The 18,366-nt window shown below is 44.6% G+C and overlaps 1 protein-coding gene across 5 annotated transcripts in view; it reads left to right on the top strand.

The window, feature by feature from the left end:
* Nucleotides 1–551: 551 nt before the first annotated feature.
* AFF1 (AF4/FMR2 family member 1) overlaps nucleotides 552–18,366 on the top strand; it is a 162,511-nt gene continuing 144,696 nt past the window's right edge. For 4 of the 5 annotated variants that reach the window (XM_026660484.2, XM_026660483.2, XM_026660482.2 and 1 more), the window contains exons 1-2: nucleotides 552–779; nucleotides 11,635–11,697. In XM_026660484.2, coding sequence (XP_026516269.1) covers nucleotides 11,663–11,697 — 35 coding nt within the window. In that variant the 5' untranslated portion in view covers nucleotides 552–779; nucleotides 11,635–11,662. Of the gene's footprint in view, nucleotides 780–11,634; nucleotides 11,698–18,366 lie in introns of those variants that run through there. The other variant, XM_029913670.1, reaches the window with a different exon arrangement.

Genomic DNA, 18,366 nt, shown 5'->3' with positions numbered 1-18,366 from the left:
GAACATTTTTATTAGTGGGGGTGCTGAAAGCCAGCCAGCCCCCTTACCAGGGCTTTGGAGGGGAGCCCGGAGCTGGAGTGCAGACCGGTAGGTTTTATGCCTGGAGCTGGAGCAATTCAAAAATGTGATTGCTCCAAATCCCTGCTTACCACCACCACTACCCTCAGCTGACCACGCAGCGCCCGGGGAACCCCCCCATTTAGCTGTGCCTCGCCCTCAGGGGCCTGCCCTGCAGCGGGGGCTGGGGACGCAGCTCCCCCTAGCCTGGCAAAGGAGCCGGGAGCCGCCCCTCTGCAAGGACCGCAGGGCTGGGCCGCTCCAGCAGCTGCTCAGGTTGCTGCAGCCGCTGCCCGCTCGGCCCTTCGGGCGTTCCCGGACACGCTCGGCGGGCACAGGCTGGGGGGGAGGAGGATTCCGGCGAGCGCGCGCGCTCGGCTCAAGGGGGCGTGTCCCCAGTGAAGGAGGCGTGGCTTGGGCTCTCCCCACCGCCCCCTCCTATCCACCTTGTGGCGCGCGCGCGCGCGCGCCTCCCTGCGCGTTCCAGCGCCCGGCCGCCTCCCTGCTGCCCGACGTGCGCGCAGGCTGCAGCTGCAGCAGCTGGAGGCAGGGGCGGGGGGAGCAACCGGGCTCTGTGCTGCTGCAACAGGTCAGGGAGGAGCGGAGCGGAGCAGCGCAGCATCGCATCCTCGTTCTCCCCTCCCCCTGCAAGGAAGGGAGCGCTCAGAAGAAGACCCTGCCCCAGCCCTTCCCCCGAGGGAGCTCGCATCGATTTGGCAGAGGTGAGAGACCTTGGGTCCGTAGGAGGGATGTTGGAGAGGGAGAGCCCCCTAGAGCTCCCCTGCCCCCCGCCCTGAAGGGAGTGAGGGGGTGTTTGCAGCAGTGCCAGGGGAGAGAAGGAAGCGGGCAGTCACCAGGGGAGGTTGTTGGGAAACTTTTCTCCCTTGTTTCCTGCGTTGGGTTTTCCAGCCTTCAGGGCTAGGCGCTCACACTTTCCCATGGCCAGGGGGGCTTTGCTTCGCTTTATAAACAAATGCAGCAAGAGCGTGAGTGTGAAAGCGAGCAGCTGCCAGTCGCTGTATTTAATGATCTTGTGACTTTAAAAAAAAAAATTGTCCGGAGTATGGGGGAGGGACTGAACTCCTGATGGGGATATGAGAAGGGTCTGTTGACATTGACTGCAAAATTTCATTGTCTCAATTAGCTTTGCACAGGGCTTATCACTTCCACTTGTGTAAAATGTATTCCTTCTTAAAGACGGCTTAACAGCCACCAAGTATTGAGTTTTGCAGTTTAACAATACAGGGTTATAAAAATCTGTATAATTTCAGCTCTTGCCTTCTGGGTGGTGAGTCATTTTCCAGCAATTGTCTCTTTTTTTCTTTCTTCAAGCTGTGATCCCCCCCCCCTTTTGTGTTTCCACATAAAACGCAGCACTGAGCTAACTATCTACTATTTTGCTCAAAAGTCATCTGTATTTAGTATGGTTGTTAAGACTTACAAAGGACTTGTTCATATGAAAATGATATGCTATAAATATCCACTCTAATCATTTTAATGATATAATTATTACTGGTGTTTATTATTTTATTTGAAATGACAGGTTATATTGTTGTTGGTTTATAATGGAAACATTATGAGGAAACATTATAACAAAAACATGAACTATAGGTAAACAAAAAGTCAACACTGAGCAATTCTGAAACCTGAGGATATGTTTGTCCACCAGAGGTCACCCTTTTAACCCAAGGGGCAAGCTTCTAGCTCTACTCAGACATGTTCTTTCCCCCAGGCCTGCAAACTGCTCCACTCTGAGTAACTATGTAAGCAGTCCCACTGAGAGACTCATCCATTTAAATGTCTGCAGGTTTGGGGCCTAAAGCCATCTCTACACTACCATTTATGTCGGCAAAATTTATGTCACTCAGGGGTGTGAAAAAAACACCCCCGAGCGATATAATTTTGTAGGCGTAAGTGTTCGCGTGCACAGCAGTATGTCAGTGGGAGAGCTTCTCCTCCTGACATAGCTACCGCTGCTCATTGAGGTGATTTTATTATGTCACTGGGAGACCTCTCTCCTGTCAGTATGGAGTTGCTACACGAGTCATCTTACAGTGGTGCTGCTGCATTGGTACAGCTGTGTCGCTGTAAGCTCGCTAGTGTAGACATGGCCTCAATAGTTAACCCCTAAAGCATCCATCTACCTTTAACATAATGTAATGGCTCACATTTTAAATGATTTAAAAAAAAAATTAAAACAAACCAGGAAGAGGAATATGCATGTGAACTGCTCTAATCCTGTGGCTCTTCAAAGCAATGGAAGACCTCATTTTATTTAAATAGCATTACTAATAAAAGATCAAATTCTGTTCTTGAATAACAATAGGTTAAGCTGAAGAAGAGCTCCAGTCTTAAATTTCAAAAAGTAATAGAAGCTTCTGTAACAGGCAAGCTCTATATATCCTTTAGGGCTAACCCAGGCTAAATGCTGGGGATCTTTTGCTTATGCCTAGTAATCTTTGTTCCTTACAGTCAAAGCAGCATAAAGATACAGTTCCTCCTTGCTATTCTCTCTTCCCTCCCGCCCCCTGCTGTGAGCTAAAAACTCAGCTGATGGGAGGAATTAACTTGCAAGACTCTTCTTCATGGGGTAGGAAGAGTAAACAACAAAGTCTTTAGTCCTCTTTTTGGTGTTCCACTCTCATCTGTCTGGTGTTGATGGGCCTTCCTTGTTGGCCAGGATGTGACACCTTCTGTTGGAGATCAGCACTTGACGCTAGTTAATGTCTCTCTCCTGTCCGGTGATTTACACGGAGTATCCTACAATGCAAACACTCAAATTTTACCTTCTAATATGGGATACAAATGTTATAAGTGAGATTAATGCATGCAGCAACTTACAGGCATTCCATAAAGTCAATGTATAATTCTAATACCTATTTTAACAATAACACACAGGTGAGCCAGACTGATTTCAGCTATGCATTTGTCAGTATTCAATTGAAGCATGGGGACCTCTGGCATCACACCCCCAATGTAAAAATGGTGTAAGAAGGGATGTCACTGGCGCTCCTGAATATGCCTAAGGATCTCGCTACTCCTGACAAGGCATCTGCCACTGCATTTTATTTTTTTTACCTTGATATGTACTGTTTCCATGTCCTACTCCTGTAGAACTAGGCTCTAGTGTAATAGTTTCAAATTGGTCCCTCTGGCTCAACACAGCTGTGTTAGCGGGGAGTGGTCCGATAGCATTTAAATTTTCTGTTATATAGATAGTTGCGTAATAGTCCAAACAATGGCATAACATTCCTTCTCTGTGTCAGCATAGTTCTGTTCAGTGGAGGTCAGTTTTTTACTTAAAAGGCAATAGAGTGCTGCTTGTCCCACACCCCAGTCTGTGTTAGCACTGCACCTAACCCAGTATTAGAAGCATCAGTGCACAGCATAAAGGATTTGCGGAAATCAGAGCTGATTAAAACTAACTCTTTAGACAGGCTTCAAGGACATAAGAGGCTTTTTCTCACAGGCGTCAGTCCAAATTCACCTGGTTTGGCTTCCTCTTTTTCATAAAGTCTGTTATAGAGGCCACAATGTCACTGAACTCCTTTACAATCCTCTGGTGTTAATTGGCCAGACTGATAAAGGATTGGACCTGCTTCTCGGTTTGTGGGACAGGCCAATTCCGAATGGCTTCTACTTTTAAAGGGTCAGGGCGAACAAACCTACTGCCCACCCTGTGTCCTAGCTAAGATACTTCTGTGGCCCCCATCTTGCACTTTAACACCTTGACAGTGAGGCTGGCTTCTCTAGGCCGCTGCAATACAATTCCCACAAGGTTCAGGTAATCTAGGTTTTTAGGAGTCACTACAAACAGCCAAGTTGTCTACGTAGGCCTTGACAAAGGTCTGTAAACCCTGCAGCACCTCATTGAAAATGCAGGGGCTACCTTTCAGGGGCTTAATTAATCCAAAAGGCATAATCTTAAACTCAGGCCACATTCCACTGTGAAAGCTGACTTTTCCTGGACATCAGGAATTTAAGGGAATCTAAGGGAATTTGCCAGTATCCATGAGTCAAATCCAGAGTACTTATGAATTTTGCACTGCCCAGTAGATCCAGAAGGTCTTCTATCTGGGGTGTAGGGTAAGGATTAGGTTGGGTGATGTCATTTACCCTTCTAAAATCCATGCAAAATCTCAGGGTTTTATTCCTTTTAGGTACCATCACAGTAGGAGATGCCCACGGGCTTTCTGATTTAGTGATCGCTCCCATGCGCGTGCTCTCCACTTTCTCCTGAATTTGTCTTTGCATTTCATCTTTAGCATGGTATGCTCTGCTAGGAACAGGGCAGGACCTTGCAGTTTCAATGGAATGCATTCTTTCGTCAGTTAAACCTGGCTGGTTGGAAAATACCTGCCTGTGGTATTTCAAGAGGGCCAACATATCCTACTTTTGGGTTGGATTCAAACCCTCCCAAATTTCAGTGCTCTCCAGTGGAGTCTCTTCCTCACTCTCCAGGACCAAATAATTAAAGGGGCAGTAAATGTTCCCTCATCAACACAATAAATCATATTCACCTCTCTTTTGTGGTAAGTTTTCAATCTATTGACATGTACTGTTTGCGCAACTCCCTGCTGTGGGGTTTCGTTACATCGCAGGTGACCTCCTTCACTCTATTACCTCAAAAGGTCCCTCCCAACAATCTTGAACTTTGTTTTCCTCACTAGATTCAAATCTAATACCAAGTCACTTACATCAAAAGACCTTTCTCCAACATGCCTGTCATACCAGCCTTTCAAGGTTCTGATGCATTATGTCCATCATAGCCTTTAAATTCTCTTTAAAACAAGTGCCACATTCCCCTACAGGCTCTTCCATATTACTCTTCCAAGGGCCTTGTATTAAATCTAAGGGTCCCTGCACCTCTTTCCCGTAAAGGAGATCAAAGGAAGCAAACCCTGTAGACTCTTGGGGGACAGTCCTGTATGTGAATAACAAATAAGGGAGCAATACAGTCCAGTTATTCTCTCATTGGCAGGGCCGGCTCTAACTTTTTTGCCGCTCCAGGCAAAAAAGAAGAGCGCCGCCCTGCCCTGCCGCCCCTCCCCACCCCCCCCCCCGCCCACCACAACCAAACCCCCCCCCCCCCCCCCCCAAAAAAAAAAAAAAAAAAAAAAAAAAAAAAAAAAAAAAAAAAAAAAAAAAAAAAAAAGGCACTAACATAACATTTACAAATCATCATTTTGCTTGTGTGGTATATTCCTTTCCCCCACCCTGTAGCTGTCCTATATAGACTACGCTCTTCGGGGCAGGGACCATCTACTACTGTGTGTTTATATGGTGCCTCGCACAATGAGATAAGATGTAGAATTCATTGATGGGGAAGAGGAAGGCGGGGCTAACAGTAGCTAGGAACACAAAGTTGCACTGAAGCCTCTGAATTGTGCATTTATTTGCTAAAAGTATTTTTAAGTTAAAGTGAACAAGGGATAGCATAACATCTGTTTCAACAATGTCACAAAAACTGCCCTTAATGCAGCTATTTCAGGTGTCTGGGTTGTCTGTGTTTTTTAAACGGTGTTTTTTAAACAGCTTATATGTATCTTACATATTCAAAAAGTTGTGGTTTGTAGAAAAGCTCCCAATTGCGTTGGGGCTTCCTGTTGTCCTTAAATATTTTATATTGGACATATTATGATATCAGCCACAGGAGCCTGGTAAACTAATGTTGAGGACTTCTCTGCCAGTGCTCCAGGATCCATGACCTAAACTTCCTTCCATAGAAGTCTGCCACTAGAGATTTATTTAAAGCTTCTTTTTGAGATGGACAGTAGTTTCTCTATGTACGTCCACTTCTTTGCATGACACTTTTAAAAGGTTGATAACATTCACTTAAAAAAATTAGTTTTGATGGGTTAATGATATCCTATGAAAACCTGTTTAGGTATTTGTCTTCCACTACTGTAGTATCTGAGTGCCTGACAGCTCCAGGAAATAACCAAAGTGATCATTCATAAGAATTGTGTGTGTGCGTACATACAACTGCTTAAAAAATGATGTTAAAAGTTTGCATTGCTGTTCAAAATAGTATGAAAAAGAAATACTTCTTACACTAAGCTAGTTATCCAAACAGAAATGTTAAAAGGGTGTCTATGTATATGGAAAATGAATTTCCCAATCTGCCTCATTGCAGGATAGTTTTCAGTCCTGACTAAATTCCCCAGCCGCTCTGCAGGGTTAAATGACATGACAATAGCAGCAACTGCTTGGAGTGTTGTCTACATTTATACTCCTCACAGGTGGAGTAGAACTGGTGGTATCAGTGATGGGAAATTGTTGGCAAAAACGCTTAGTGAGTGCTACTTTGCAGTTGTGTTCAACACTAACCTACCTGTCTCCCAACATCAGAGTTTGAATGTAGCTCTTTCTAACAGTGTTAGAAACTTGTATTATAAAAGTTATAAACTGTTTTAACTACTTTCAAACTCTCACTCTCCTTTCTAGGTGTTTGAAAGTTGTAGAGTCTGTAGGTGCTAAGTGTAGAGTTACAAAGCAAACAGTTAACATTTAAGTCTCTTCCAAATAGCTGTTTATCATCTTTCCCCTCCCACTCCACAGTAAAAGTCTCCCTAGCAATTAGAACATGTAGCCCATGCTGTTTTGCCTCTCTCCATGGGATTTATAAAAGATCAGTGTTGGAGCCTGCGTCACAAGTGCTAGGTTTTGCATGGCTATTAGTGACAGTATTATTGAGTAGCGACTTAGTGGCTTGTAAGAAGAAGAATAAACATGCATAAATATTTATATTTTGATGGTTCCCAATTATGTTTGTTTTTGTTCTTCAAAAACGTTTGAAGAGTTGAGGAATGTTTATTCACAAAACATTGGATTTTATTTTGAAACTGTGTTTATAAAAAGCATTGCAGTAAGCCATTTGAAAGAGAGTTCACTTCCTGACTCTGGCTCTAGAGGAAACCTCTGGCGTCTTAGAATTTCTAAAACATAGTGGGAGGGGGAAGAAACATACATCATTCAAAACTGGTGAAGGAGGAAACTGTCAAAGATCTGCAAGGGAAAAAATTACTTGTATGTTGTGTGCGCACTTTGAGAACAAAACCAGGGATTTTAACTAGAATTCTTTATTATATTAATTGACATTGGAAGGGAAAGCTTCTGTTTAGAAACAAATATCTTGCAAATGCGAACTGGAGGGGGAGAGAGTGGCAGAAAACAGGTGACAATTTAGCTTGTCATGGCTTACTGAAATATGATATATGTTGTTAACTCTCTTAAATGAATGCATTGCTGGATTAACACACCTGGTTGTGAGATCAAGTCAGTGGCAAAACTCCCGTTGACTTCAACGGAATCAGAATTTTATCCCAGAGATTAATGTTCCCTATAGCCATAGAGCAGATATAACATAGGTAGTGGCAGTGCATGCTTCTCTCCCCATGCTGCCCAGTCAATCTGTGATGGATTGGTGTTCCTCTATACTACTGTACCTCTTGTGGCCCAATCCTTCTCCTGAGGGGCAAACTCCTTTTTGATCATGTGCAGCCAATGTTAGGACCATTTGAGTAGTAGTTTGGAGAGCTGCTCCCTTTACCCACTTAGAACTCTTCCTGGGTTGTTTACCTACATTAGTTTATTTTAAACCCAACTTGAGACTGTCTGTCAGGCTGAGCTGCCTTTTCTACAACTGTTTTCATCTCAGTTTCTTTTCTTAAAACAAGATTACTGATCATAGAATGTCACAGGTATGTCTTAAACTCTGCCTGGGAGCATGTACCACAAAGGATTCCATCCATTCTTAATTCTTACATAGTATTTGAGCACTATTAATTCCTCTGCTATAATCAAGTAAAATCTATTATATACTTTACAGCCTCTAGTATCCAAGTGTCATGGGCAATGTTAATATGTTCATATAGTAAAGATTTGATACTTGAATGTTCAACAAAATTAACCGATGTTGGGATCATAGTCCTGTTTCTGATAGTGGGGAGCTTTGGATAGCCAAGGATGCAAAGCCATGGTACAGTTGCTTTGCATCTCCTGAATGGAGCTCCATTCCTTCCACACCTAACGACGACAACATGAGGAGATGGAGCTCAGCACTCGGTAGGATGGGGTTCTGAGGCTAGACCGTGACTAGAGATGGGAAAGCCCAGAGAAGTGTGGGAAGTGTTAGATCTCTCTAAATTCTCAAATATAAATGGAACAAAACTTTCAAGAGAGGCTGCTGTTCTCATACATTGTTATGCTCAAAGTGGAATCTCTTCTGTTTGCATCCTACTGTCTGTATGTAACAATGTTTTGATAGTGTAGTCTCCATGCATATCTATTCCTGAGTCTTTTCAACAGGAAGTTTTTGTTTTGGTGGCGGTGATCTGACAGAGATGCTGTCATAGGTTAATCTGAGCACACCAAACTTGCTTGATATAGTGCACTAAAGACTGAACAACTTTCTAATGGTAGCTGACTGGCCTGGAATTAAACTGATGACCTAGAGGTCAGCCTCTTTATCCAGTTACCAACTCATCCACTCCTTTTAATTTCAGTTGGCTGAGCTGAGCTCCCACTGTTTCACATAATGCTACTGCAGCCTGTCCTCGAGCCATAAATCTGTTTTATGCTCTCAGTAGGGTGGGATGCTGCAAATAAATGGTCTGATCGGATAATTAACCATTTCTGTGCTTGTTTTCCTGCCAGAATTTATTTCCAATATTCCTTTTTCTCTTCCTTCTCCTGATACCCCTGGGTTGTTGTGGGTTTTGTACTTACACTAATCCAGACCTGATTTTCTATCCTTAATTTCACTTTGGTCTTATTCAAAAGCAGTTTCTTGTGGCGCACTTCTCAGCTCTTAATGAAAGCAATTTGTTAAAAAGCTACCTGAAACTTCTTCTAAACCAGTTATTGTTGTTAAGGTTTTGTGCAACCTATTCAACTGGGGCCAGGTCTACACTACACACATATATTAATATAACTAAGTTGTTGGGGTGTCAAAAATCCACACCCCTGAACGACATAGTTATACCAACCTAACCCCTGGTATAGACAGCGCTATGTTGACGAAAGAGCGTCACCTGTCGACATAGCTACCGCTTCTTGCAGAGGTGGATTAACTACCCCGACGGGAGAAGGTCTCCCATCGGTGTGGGAGCATCTTCACTTAAATGCTGTAGTGGCGGTGCAGCTGCCCCAATGCAGCATTTTAAGTGTAGACCTGCCCTGAGAAACTGGACATTGGGCAACTAGAGTAGATCTGAAGGAGGAATCAAGGTGATTATTGTGGTAGTTGCCACTAGCTTAGTAATAAAATATGCTCCGGGCATTTGCATGGACTTGAGCACAGGGAAGACTTTGTAGATCGCAGATCCAAGTCTTTTTTTTTTTTAAATTGACCTCATTTTTATAATGATCAAGGGGGAGAGGAATACCTGGTAACTGAAACCCAACTGGCTGTGAATAGCACTCTTTTGTTACAACCACCCATTTCAATGCACGTCATAGTAACTGTGGTGGGACATGATATCTGTGTTCTCTTTTCTGTCTGTCTTTCCTTTTCGTTGTGCCTTTTATTTTATTCCATTTTGCCGTATATTTTTTTGTTTCCTCTATTCACCAGAAAGGAACAGAGAAGAGAAGTTCGGGCTGGTAAACTACTGCTTGAGCCTGTAATCCAGTGTAGTTAGGTACCACAGCTGGGAGGAGAGAGGAGACTTTCAAAGAGCTTCTCTTTGCTTTATCTGCATTTCTAGGGCATATTTGTAGTGAATGTGTGGGGGTATCTAGGGTCATGCAGCTTCTCTCCCTCCCCTCACCACCCAGATACTCCTTTCCTATGTCTATCTCCCTGGACCAGTCTGGTGCTTCCATGGGTGGCACCCCCAGTTGGAAAATACAGCTGTTGTATGCTTCAAAGAAGTGCTCATGTAACTCCAACATAGAAGTCTCTGGGCCTTGAAATGCTAAAGAGCCCAGCATGAGTAGTGACCTCAGATGATGGCTAACTAGGTGCTAGTTCTAGGGATTTCTGTTTGGCAAATATCTTCGCACAGTGCCACACCACACAAGCAATTACTGAATGTTTTGTGTTGCTCCTAGACATTTAGGACCTAATTCTGCAAATGCTCTCTAAGGGTACGTCTACACTTACCGGAGGGTCCGGCAGCAGGCAATCGATGTTCTGGGATCGATTTATCGCGTCTGGTTAAGACGCGATAAATCGATCCCGGATCGATCCCGGAAGTGCCCCGGATCGATCCCGGAAGTGCTTGCCGTCGACGCCGGTACTCCAGCTCGGCGAGAGGAGTACGCGGCATCGACGGGGGAGCCTTCCTGCCGCGTCTGGACCCGCGGTAAGTTCGGACTAAGGTACTTCGAATTCAGCTACGTTATTAACGTAGCTGAATTTGCGTACCTTAGTCCAAAGTGGGGGGGTAGTGTAGACCAGGCCTAAGGAGTATAGTGCTTACTGCTGTGAGAAGTCCCTTTGAAGCCAACAGTTCAAACCAATGGAGTTCAGACCAATGGGACGACTTACAGGACTAAGCACGGTGTTCATTACCAGGTTCTTAGATTGTAAACTTCTTGAGGCAGAGAACTCTTCTTTCTGTGTCAGAATTTTACTAATGCATAGCAATAGTCCTAATGCAGTGTAGCCAACTCTGCTGATTTTGTCGTGAGTCTCGTAATAACTATTGTTTTCCTTAAAGCCCCAGCTCATGCAGTCAAGAGGGTATATAACGATTTCAGCCTTCATTCTTAAAGAAAAAGTAAATTTCTAGCCTCCGTAGCTGGGGAGAAAGCTTCAAAATGTGACCCTGGTGTACCCGAAAGGTTCAAAAAGCAGACGGCAAATAAAAAGAACACCTAATCTAATATTTTTACATAATCTCATGGTTTTAAAGCCAATATCATGATTTTTGGTGAGCCTGACTCATGACTTTTGAACATTTTGGGGGTTGGCAATACTGCTAACAATTTGCTGCCCCAGGCAAACCATCTATTCTGTAGAGTATTAGCCTTGCTAATACATGGTCATTCGGGCTGATAGCTCAGACTGCCCTGCAGGTTTGAGGGGGGAAAGCTGCTCTTGGGCAGAGCTGCTGAAAAATGCTGTGCATGTTTTGGTTTTGCTTTTGATCTTCACTCATAGATCATACTCAGAGAGCATTATTTTTGTAGGGGAACCTGCATTTTGCTCAATTACGATATGGCTTTAGAAAACAAGCTGTCAAAGGAGCAATCTGATGGATCAGACACCTCTGATCACCAAAGCTGAAAGGCAGATACACACACACACACACACACACAACTGTAAATGTCTATTCCTTCCCTGCATAATTTCTGCTTCAAATTAACAAGACATTTCAGGCAGGATGGTACTAGAAAGAGAGCACTTCTCTGGAGATTAGACACACCCAGCCTCCTGTCCTGCCCTATACGACCATCTACGGGGAGCAACCGTTTGGGAGAAAAGTGATCCCATTGGTCCATATTATTGCTTAAGCAAAGCTTAGGTGGCACCTATGATCAGGCTGAATATTATGTGCTATGTCTTACAAAAGGGAAAATACCTGCATATTTTTTACTTGTGTATTAATGTCCTCTTTTCTCTTCCAGATGAGCTGATTTACACTGAAGTGTCGTAATGGCATCCGCAGACACACCAAGCAGCACCAATGGGTAGGAATTAACCCAGTGTAACACTGGGCACACTCTTCTCTTTTACTTTTTAAACTAATTTTCAGATAGGTTCAGATTTAACCTCTCTTCATTCATTTTGAGACTGGTTGTGAGGGGAAAACGGATTTAAAACAAAACCATCTACTGTTCTTTGTAAAAGCCAAAGATAACTGTAACTTTCTTCCATATAAGTGCAATGTAAAACCCACTCTCAATGAGGGGGAAGACTTATCCAGCAGCACCAAAGCAATGGCCACTAGTTCTGCAGGTTTGGTAAGTGAGGTGGGACCCTATCTTAAAACACATCCAGTGGTTTGATCCCTTCCCCAGGGTTAGTGAGAGAACTTGATGCATCCGGTTTCACACAGTTATCTGCATGAGGTTGATTGTGCCATTAAAATGCATTGCTTCTACCCTGTGTCACACATGCATATGGAAGGAGAGCTAAAGGGCTGTTCTGACCTGTGGACTAAATTCTGCAGGTGCTGAGCTTATCCCTTGGAGGTGCAGGAGGCAAGGGAGATGTGTTGAGGATCACTTTAGCAAATGAAATGTATCTATCTAAGACAGGGGTGGCCAACCTGTGGCTCCGGAGCCACATGCGGCTCTTCAGAAGTTAATATGCTGCTCCAATGTGCCAGGGGGTGTTCATGGCTCAACCCCTGGCTCTGCCACAGGCCCAGCCCTGACTCCACCCCTTTCTGCCACCTCCCCGAGCCTGCCGTGTCCTTGCTCCTCCCTCCCCCTACCCCCACCCTCCTGCATGCCACGAAACAGCTGATCCGGAGGTGTGGGAAGGAAGGGGGAGGTGCTGAGCAGCAGGGCTGCCAGTAGGTGGGAGGCGCTTGGAGTGGGGAGGAGGGAGGGAGGAAGGCTGATGGGGGGGTGCTGCTGACATATTACTGTGGTTCTTTGGCAATGCACATTGGTAAATTCTGGCTCCTTCTCAGGCTCAGGTTGGCCACCCTTGATCTAAGGCATTTAGATGGCCCCCATCACGGTAGTATCTGATCACCTTTCATACATTTATCCTCCCAACACCTCTGTGAGGTAGAGAAGTGCTGATATCCCCATTTTACAGATGGCAAGCTCAGGCACATAGCGACTGTGACCTGCCCGAAGTGTCACAGGAAGCCAGTGGTGGAGCAGGAAATTGAACCCAGGCCAGCTCACTAACCACTAATCCCTCCTCTAACTTCTTATCTAAAATTAATCCAGCTTTATTAATTTTTTTCATTAAAATGGCATAGATATGCAAGAAATGTCCTCTTTTGTATTCTGATATCCATGTCTGAACACAATGTATAACCGCATGGATGAATTAAAAAATCATGGGGATTTATTCAATCACTGTCCTGCATACATCTCTGCCTCATCCTGGGATCAGATATCACAGCAAAATGAATCTGACAGCTGTTGAGAGTCTGCAGGGTACATTGTGTTCTGCACATGGTTGTTATCTTGATTCAATTGGAATATAAATCAGGACATTTGACACTCTTCACAGTGTGGTTTCTTATAGCTCTGGTGCCAAAGCCAACAAGGTATCTAAAACTCTCCAAGTTAATTTTAACCATTTATGAAAGTGCATATGTTGCTTGTGGAACATCTTTAAAGTATTAAGACCCTATGAATGACAGTAAGGTAATGCCAAGCAATGTGATAGGAATTCCTGGTGATGGCTGCAGAGAGCCAGTGGGGTGCAGCCTGCAAGATAGTCTCATTCATGAATGAGCCGGTTCATTTTTTTAAAGCTGTTTCTTTTAATTGAAATATTGAAATAGTGATTGGCTATTCCCTCCCACCCCCTCTTTCTCAGGAATATCTTATTTTTAACATCCGCAGAACACTTCTAAACAACTGTATGCATTCATAAACTCTGCTGTTATTACAGTCAAAATAGTACTTCACTTAGAGAATCATCCTGAAAGGGGGGGAAATATATGTCCTTATTTTCCACTACCAGGTCTGGAGTCTTCCTCCAGCTGTGCGGGGCAGGCAAGACACCTGATTAACATTTATACAATGCTACTCGTGCACTAGCCAACAGACATGCACTATGGCAGAGATGTTGTCATAGGCCCCAGTTCAGCCAAGTGGTGGAACTTCAAGGATGTGCTTAAAACTAAACCCATTCCAAAGTGTTTTGCTGAATCAGGGCCATAAATATCTTCTCCACCTGACCCCTTCCCAACTTCCTGCCCACCATTGGCCAGCAGCATTGCCATCACTCACAATCCACAGCCTTTGTTGTACTGTGTTGTTGTAGCCGTGTTGGTCCCAGGATATTAGACAGAAACAAGGTGGGTGAGGTAATATATTTTATTGGACCAACTTCTGTTGGTGGAAGAGAGACAAGCTTTAGAGCTTTCACAGAGCTGCTCTTCAGGTTTGGGAAATCAGTGTGTCAAAGCTAAATAGAAGTTGGAACAGATTGTTTAGCATAAGTAGTTAACACATATTTCAAGGGACCATTCCAGGTGAAGTGACTCGTTAACTTCTCCAGTCATAGGGAGGAAACGGGGTGGGGGGGGAGGCAGGTGAGGGAGTTGTTTGTGGGTTATAGATCGTTTAAATCCAGTGTCTCCATGATGCTTAGTGTCTAGCAAAGTTATGAATTTAAACTCCCAGGCTCATCTTTTAAAAGTATTCTGCAGGTTTCCTTTGAGAATGAGGCTGGCTAGGTGAGATACAGTGATGGCTTTGTGAAAAGTGTTCACGCACAGGTGATAGGGTGTTTCTATCTTTCATCATTTTCCTGAGTTGAGTTCATTGGAGAGTATAGTGATTGTCTGGTTTCACCCACATAGTTGTTGTAGGGGCATTTGGTGCACTAGATGAGGTACGCCACATGTTGGGACAGGGATGCGTAGGACCCCTGGATCTTGAACGTACTGATCATTGTAGCAATGGAGATATGTCTGCAGGTTGTTCTGGCAGGAAGCTTGCTTCTGATGATGAGCTTGGGGGCGGGGGGGTTGTTTGAAGGAAGAGGGGTTCAGGAAAGATTTTTTTTTTTGAGGATTGGGTCCCCATTGAGTATGGGTGGTGGTTGTTTGATAGTCTGTATGGGTTCCAGTGTGGGATGGTAGGTGACAATTAAGGGTGTGCAGTCGGAGGGGGTTTTATTTCTGTATTGAAGCAGGTTCTCTCATAATGCAATCCACTAGAGAAGTAGTGTCATTGTTTTTTGAAGGCGGTTTTGAGTGTGTTAAGGTGCATCTCCTCTGAATACATTCTGTGGTATCTGAGTGCCTGGCTGTAGATAACAGATTTCTTGGTGTATTTGGGTTGGTTACTGGATCTATGAAGGTTGGTGTGGTGTTCCGTAGATTTCTCTTATACATGGTTGTCTGTAGAGTTTCATTCTTGAAGCTGATCGTGGTGTCCAGGCAGCTGATATTAGTATGGTAGTGTTTGAGAGAGAGTTTAATGGACGACGGGTGGTGGTTGTTGAAGTTGTGTTGGAAATCTGAGGGAGTTTGTCGTCTGTGCAGAGGATGAAAATATCATGGATGTATCTCAGGTATATCATTGGTTTTGTGGTGCATTTGCCCAGAAATTCTTCACTGTGGCCCATGAAGAGGTTGGCATATTAGGAAGCCATCCTAGTACCCAGGGCTGCTCCCATGGTTTGGACAAAGTCTTTGTTGTTGAATGTAACATTTGTTATATGTGAGGATGAAATGGATGAGTTTGGCGATGTGTTTGGGGTGGATATCTGAGGGCGGTCCATTGTCTTGTAAATATTTGAGGCAGGCAGCTATGCTGTCATTGTGAGGGATGTTGGTGTATAGCAGGGGTGGCCAAACTTACTGACCCTCCGAGCCGCATACGATAATCTTCAGAAGTTCGAGAGCCGGGAGCGCCTGATGGGACTCGGAACTTCAGCCCCGTAGCAAGGGGAGCTTCAGACCCACAGGAGCCCCAAGCCCTGGCATGCATACTTCACGGGGCTGAAGCCCCACCACCCAGCCGCCGGACAGAAGCCCCGAGCTTCCCCCTCCCCCCCCCCCAGTCTGGTAGGCGAAGAATGTGGGGGAGAGGCATGTGGGGGCTCCACAAGCCACACTTTAACTGTAAAAGTCCCATGTGGCTCACGAGCCATGGCTTGGCCACCCCTGCCGTATAGGGAAGTGACATCCGTGGTGGCAAGGATGGCGTTTTGAGGGAGGTTTTTAATGTTTCAGAGTTTGTGGAGGAATGAATGAACTTCCACAGGAAAATGATAAAAGACAAAAACACCCTATCATCTCTGGGTGAACACTTTTCACAAAATGATCACTCTCTATATCTGGCCTATCCCTCCTCATCTTCAAGGAAACCCGCACAATATTTTCGAAAGACAAGCCTGGGAGCTTAAATTCATAATTTTGCTAGATGCTAACAATAATGGACTGAATAGAGACACTGGATTTATGGTTTATTACAACAATCTGTAACCCACTAACAACTCCCTCCCCGCCTCATCTGTCCCCCTCTTACTTCCCCCCATGTGACTGGAGGGGTGTTAACAGGCCACTTCACGTTGAATGGTTGCTTAAAATATGTGTTAGCTACTTATGCTAAACAATCTGTTTCACCTGGTATTTTTCATTGTGACACTACAGACCTACATCCCTCTGTAGTTTCCCAGACCTGAGTAACTCTGTGAAAGCTCAAAAACTTTTCTCTCTCACCAACAGAAGTTGATCAAAAAAAGATTACCTCACCCACCTTGTCTCTCTAATCCACAGCCTTATTTACCTAGTTAAACTGGCTTTTCATGTCTGCTTGCACTCTTGGGTTTCAGTGCATTGCTGGCTTTGCAGTTCTACCTTGAAGAAGCAGGATTGTGGGATTTACAGATTTAGGGCATGTCTTCACTAGCAATGTTAAAGCGCTGCCGCGGCAGCGCTTTGATGTGGCTGTGTAGTCACAGCATAAGACAGCACTGGGAGAGAGCTCTCCCAGCATTATAAAAAAATCCACCTCCACAAGGGGAATAGCTACCAGCGCTGGTGCATTGTCTACACAGGCACTTTACAGTGCTGAATCTTGCAGTGCTCAGGGGTGTGTTTTTTCACACCCCTGAGCGAGAAAGTTGCAGCGCTGTAAAGTGCCAGTGTAGACAAGCCCTTATTTTCTGTATCTGGGAGACTATCTAGGGCTTGGCTACGCTTGGGACTTCACGAGTGATGCGCGAGTGTAGTCGCGCAGCCAGCGCTGCGAGAGAGCTCTCGCAGCGCTGTATGTACTCCACCTCTCCGAGGAGAATAGCTTGCAGCGCTGTGAGCAAGCATGCAGCGCTGCAGGCACTGATTACACTGGCGCTTTACAGCGCTGCACTCGCTGCGCTCAGGGGTGTGTTTTTTCACACCCCTGAGCGCAGCAAGTTGCAGCACTGTACAGCGCCAGTGTAGCCAAAGCCTAGTATCAGGTTCTGTGACTTCCTACCCCCCTCCCCACACTTACAGTAGCAACGTAAGGGTGTGTGCCTCCTGCTAGCTGTAAAACCTGTGGTGTGGGGAATATGAACTTGCCTAACAACTTAGTAGTGTGTAATTCAGTCTCTTTGTTGTTTGGAAGGAGAAGCACTGAGAGGACTCTGGAATGATCCCAGTATTGTGATTAAAGGGATGAATCTGCTGTAAAGAGAAGGTGTAAAATGATAAAATGGGTCTTCATTTCTGCATATAGGGATCACTGCTTAAGTCCTGAATTTCATGCCCCCTGACTGGGGGCACAGGAGCAGCAAGCCACAGACAGTACTTGGGATTGTAATTGTGTGGGGTTTGTGCTCCAGCATCAGAAAAATATTAATCCAGTTAAGAAAGAATCCGCCTCTGAGTGAAAGCAGGAGGCAGTGTGATTGGCTGCTTGGCAGTTCCCCTGGAGGAAATACGGGGCAAGACCCCATTTTGCTGAGAAATTATTGGTGGTTTTGAGAAATGCAGCTTGGCATAATATTGGATGCATACGGAAGGCTAACTCGTTCCTTTGAAAAGGTCATTCACTGACCTGTTGCTGAGAACCCCTTGTCAAATGAAAAAGGCAACTGCATGTCTGCTTCAGCTACTTGGAAACACAAACATAATGTGTCTGACCCTTTTCACCTCAGAGTGAAAAGGAATCTCCAGCGGTGGTAAACGGTGGCAATTCTTGTAAACAGAGCTGGGAAAAGACCTTTTAATTAAGACAACACTGACTCTTGAGAAGTGAGAGTGAGGGTGTGTGTATATGCTTTTTTATTTTTTTTAACCCATTACATTATTAATACTTAAGTATAATGAGATGTTTGGAAAAATTGGTAGGTGCATGTATTTGACCTACTTTTTCTCTGTATAAACAAATATTCTCTTACTGTGAATGTTACCTATATACTTCATCTAATTAGTATTTAATAAAATGGATGACACTCATTCCTCTAACTAGGGACATGGGTTGGATTCTCTTCCTCTCTTTTTTCCTTAAAATGAGTGGATGCTTTTAAATTTAAATAATCTGACCAGTGGTGTAACAAGGACCCAAAGCACCCGGGTGCAAGAATAAGTTAGGGCCCCTCTTCCCAATTCTGAAACCCAGTCCCACACATCCCCAATCCAGCCCCCCCATTTTCCTAGTTCTGCTCCAAGTCCTCACCCCAGCTCTGATCTAGTTCCTCAGCACTCCCTCCCCCCAATCCTCCCC

This window comes from Terrapene carolina, unplaced genomic scaffold, assembly GCF_002925995.2.
Source record: "Terrapene carolina triunguis isolate 2854851 unplaced genomic scaffold, T_m_triunguis-2.0 Scaffold789, whole genome shotgun sequence".
NCBI classification, from domain to species: Eukaryota; Metazoa; Chordata; order Testudines; family Emydidae; genus Terrapene; species Terrapene triunguis.
This window is presented reverse-complemented; position numbering and strand designations above follow the sequence as displayed.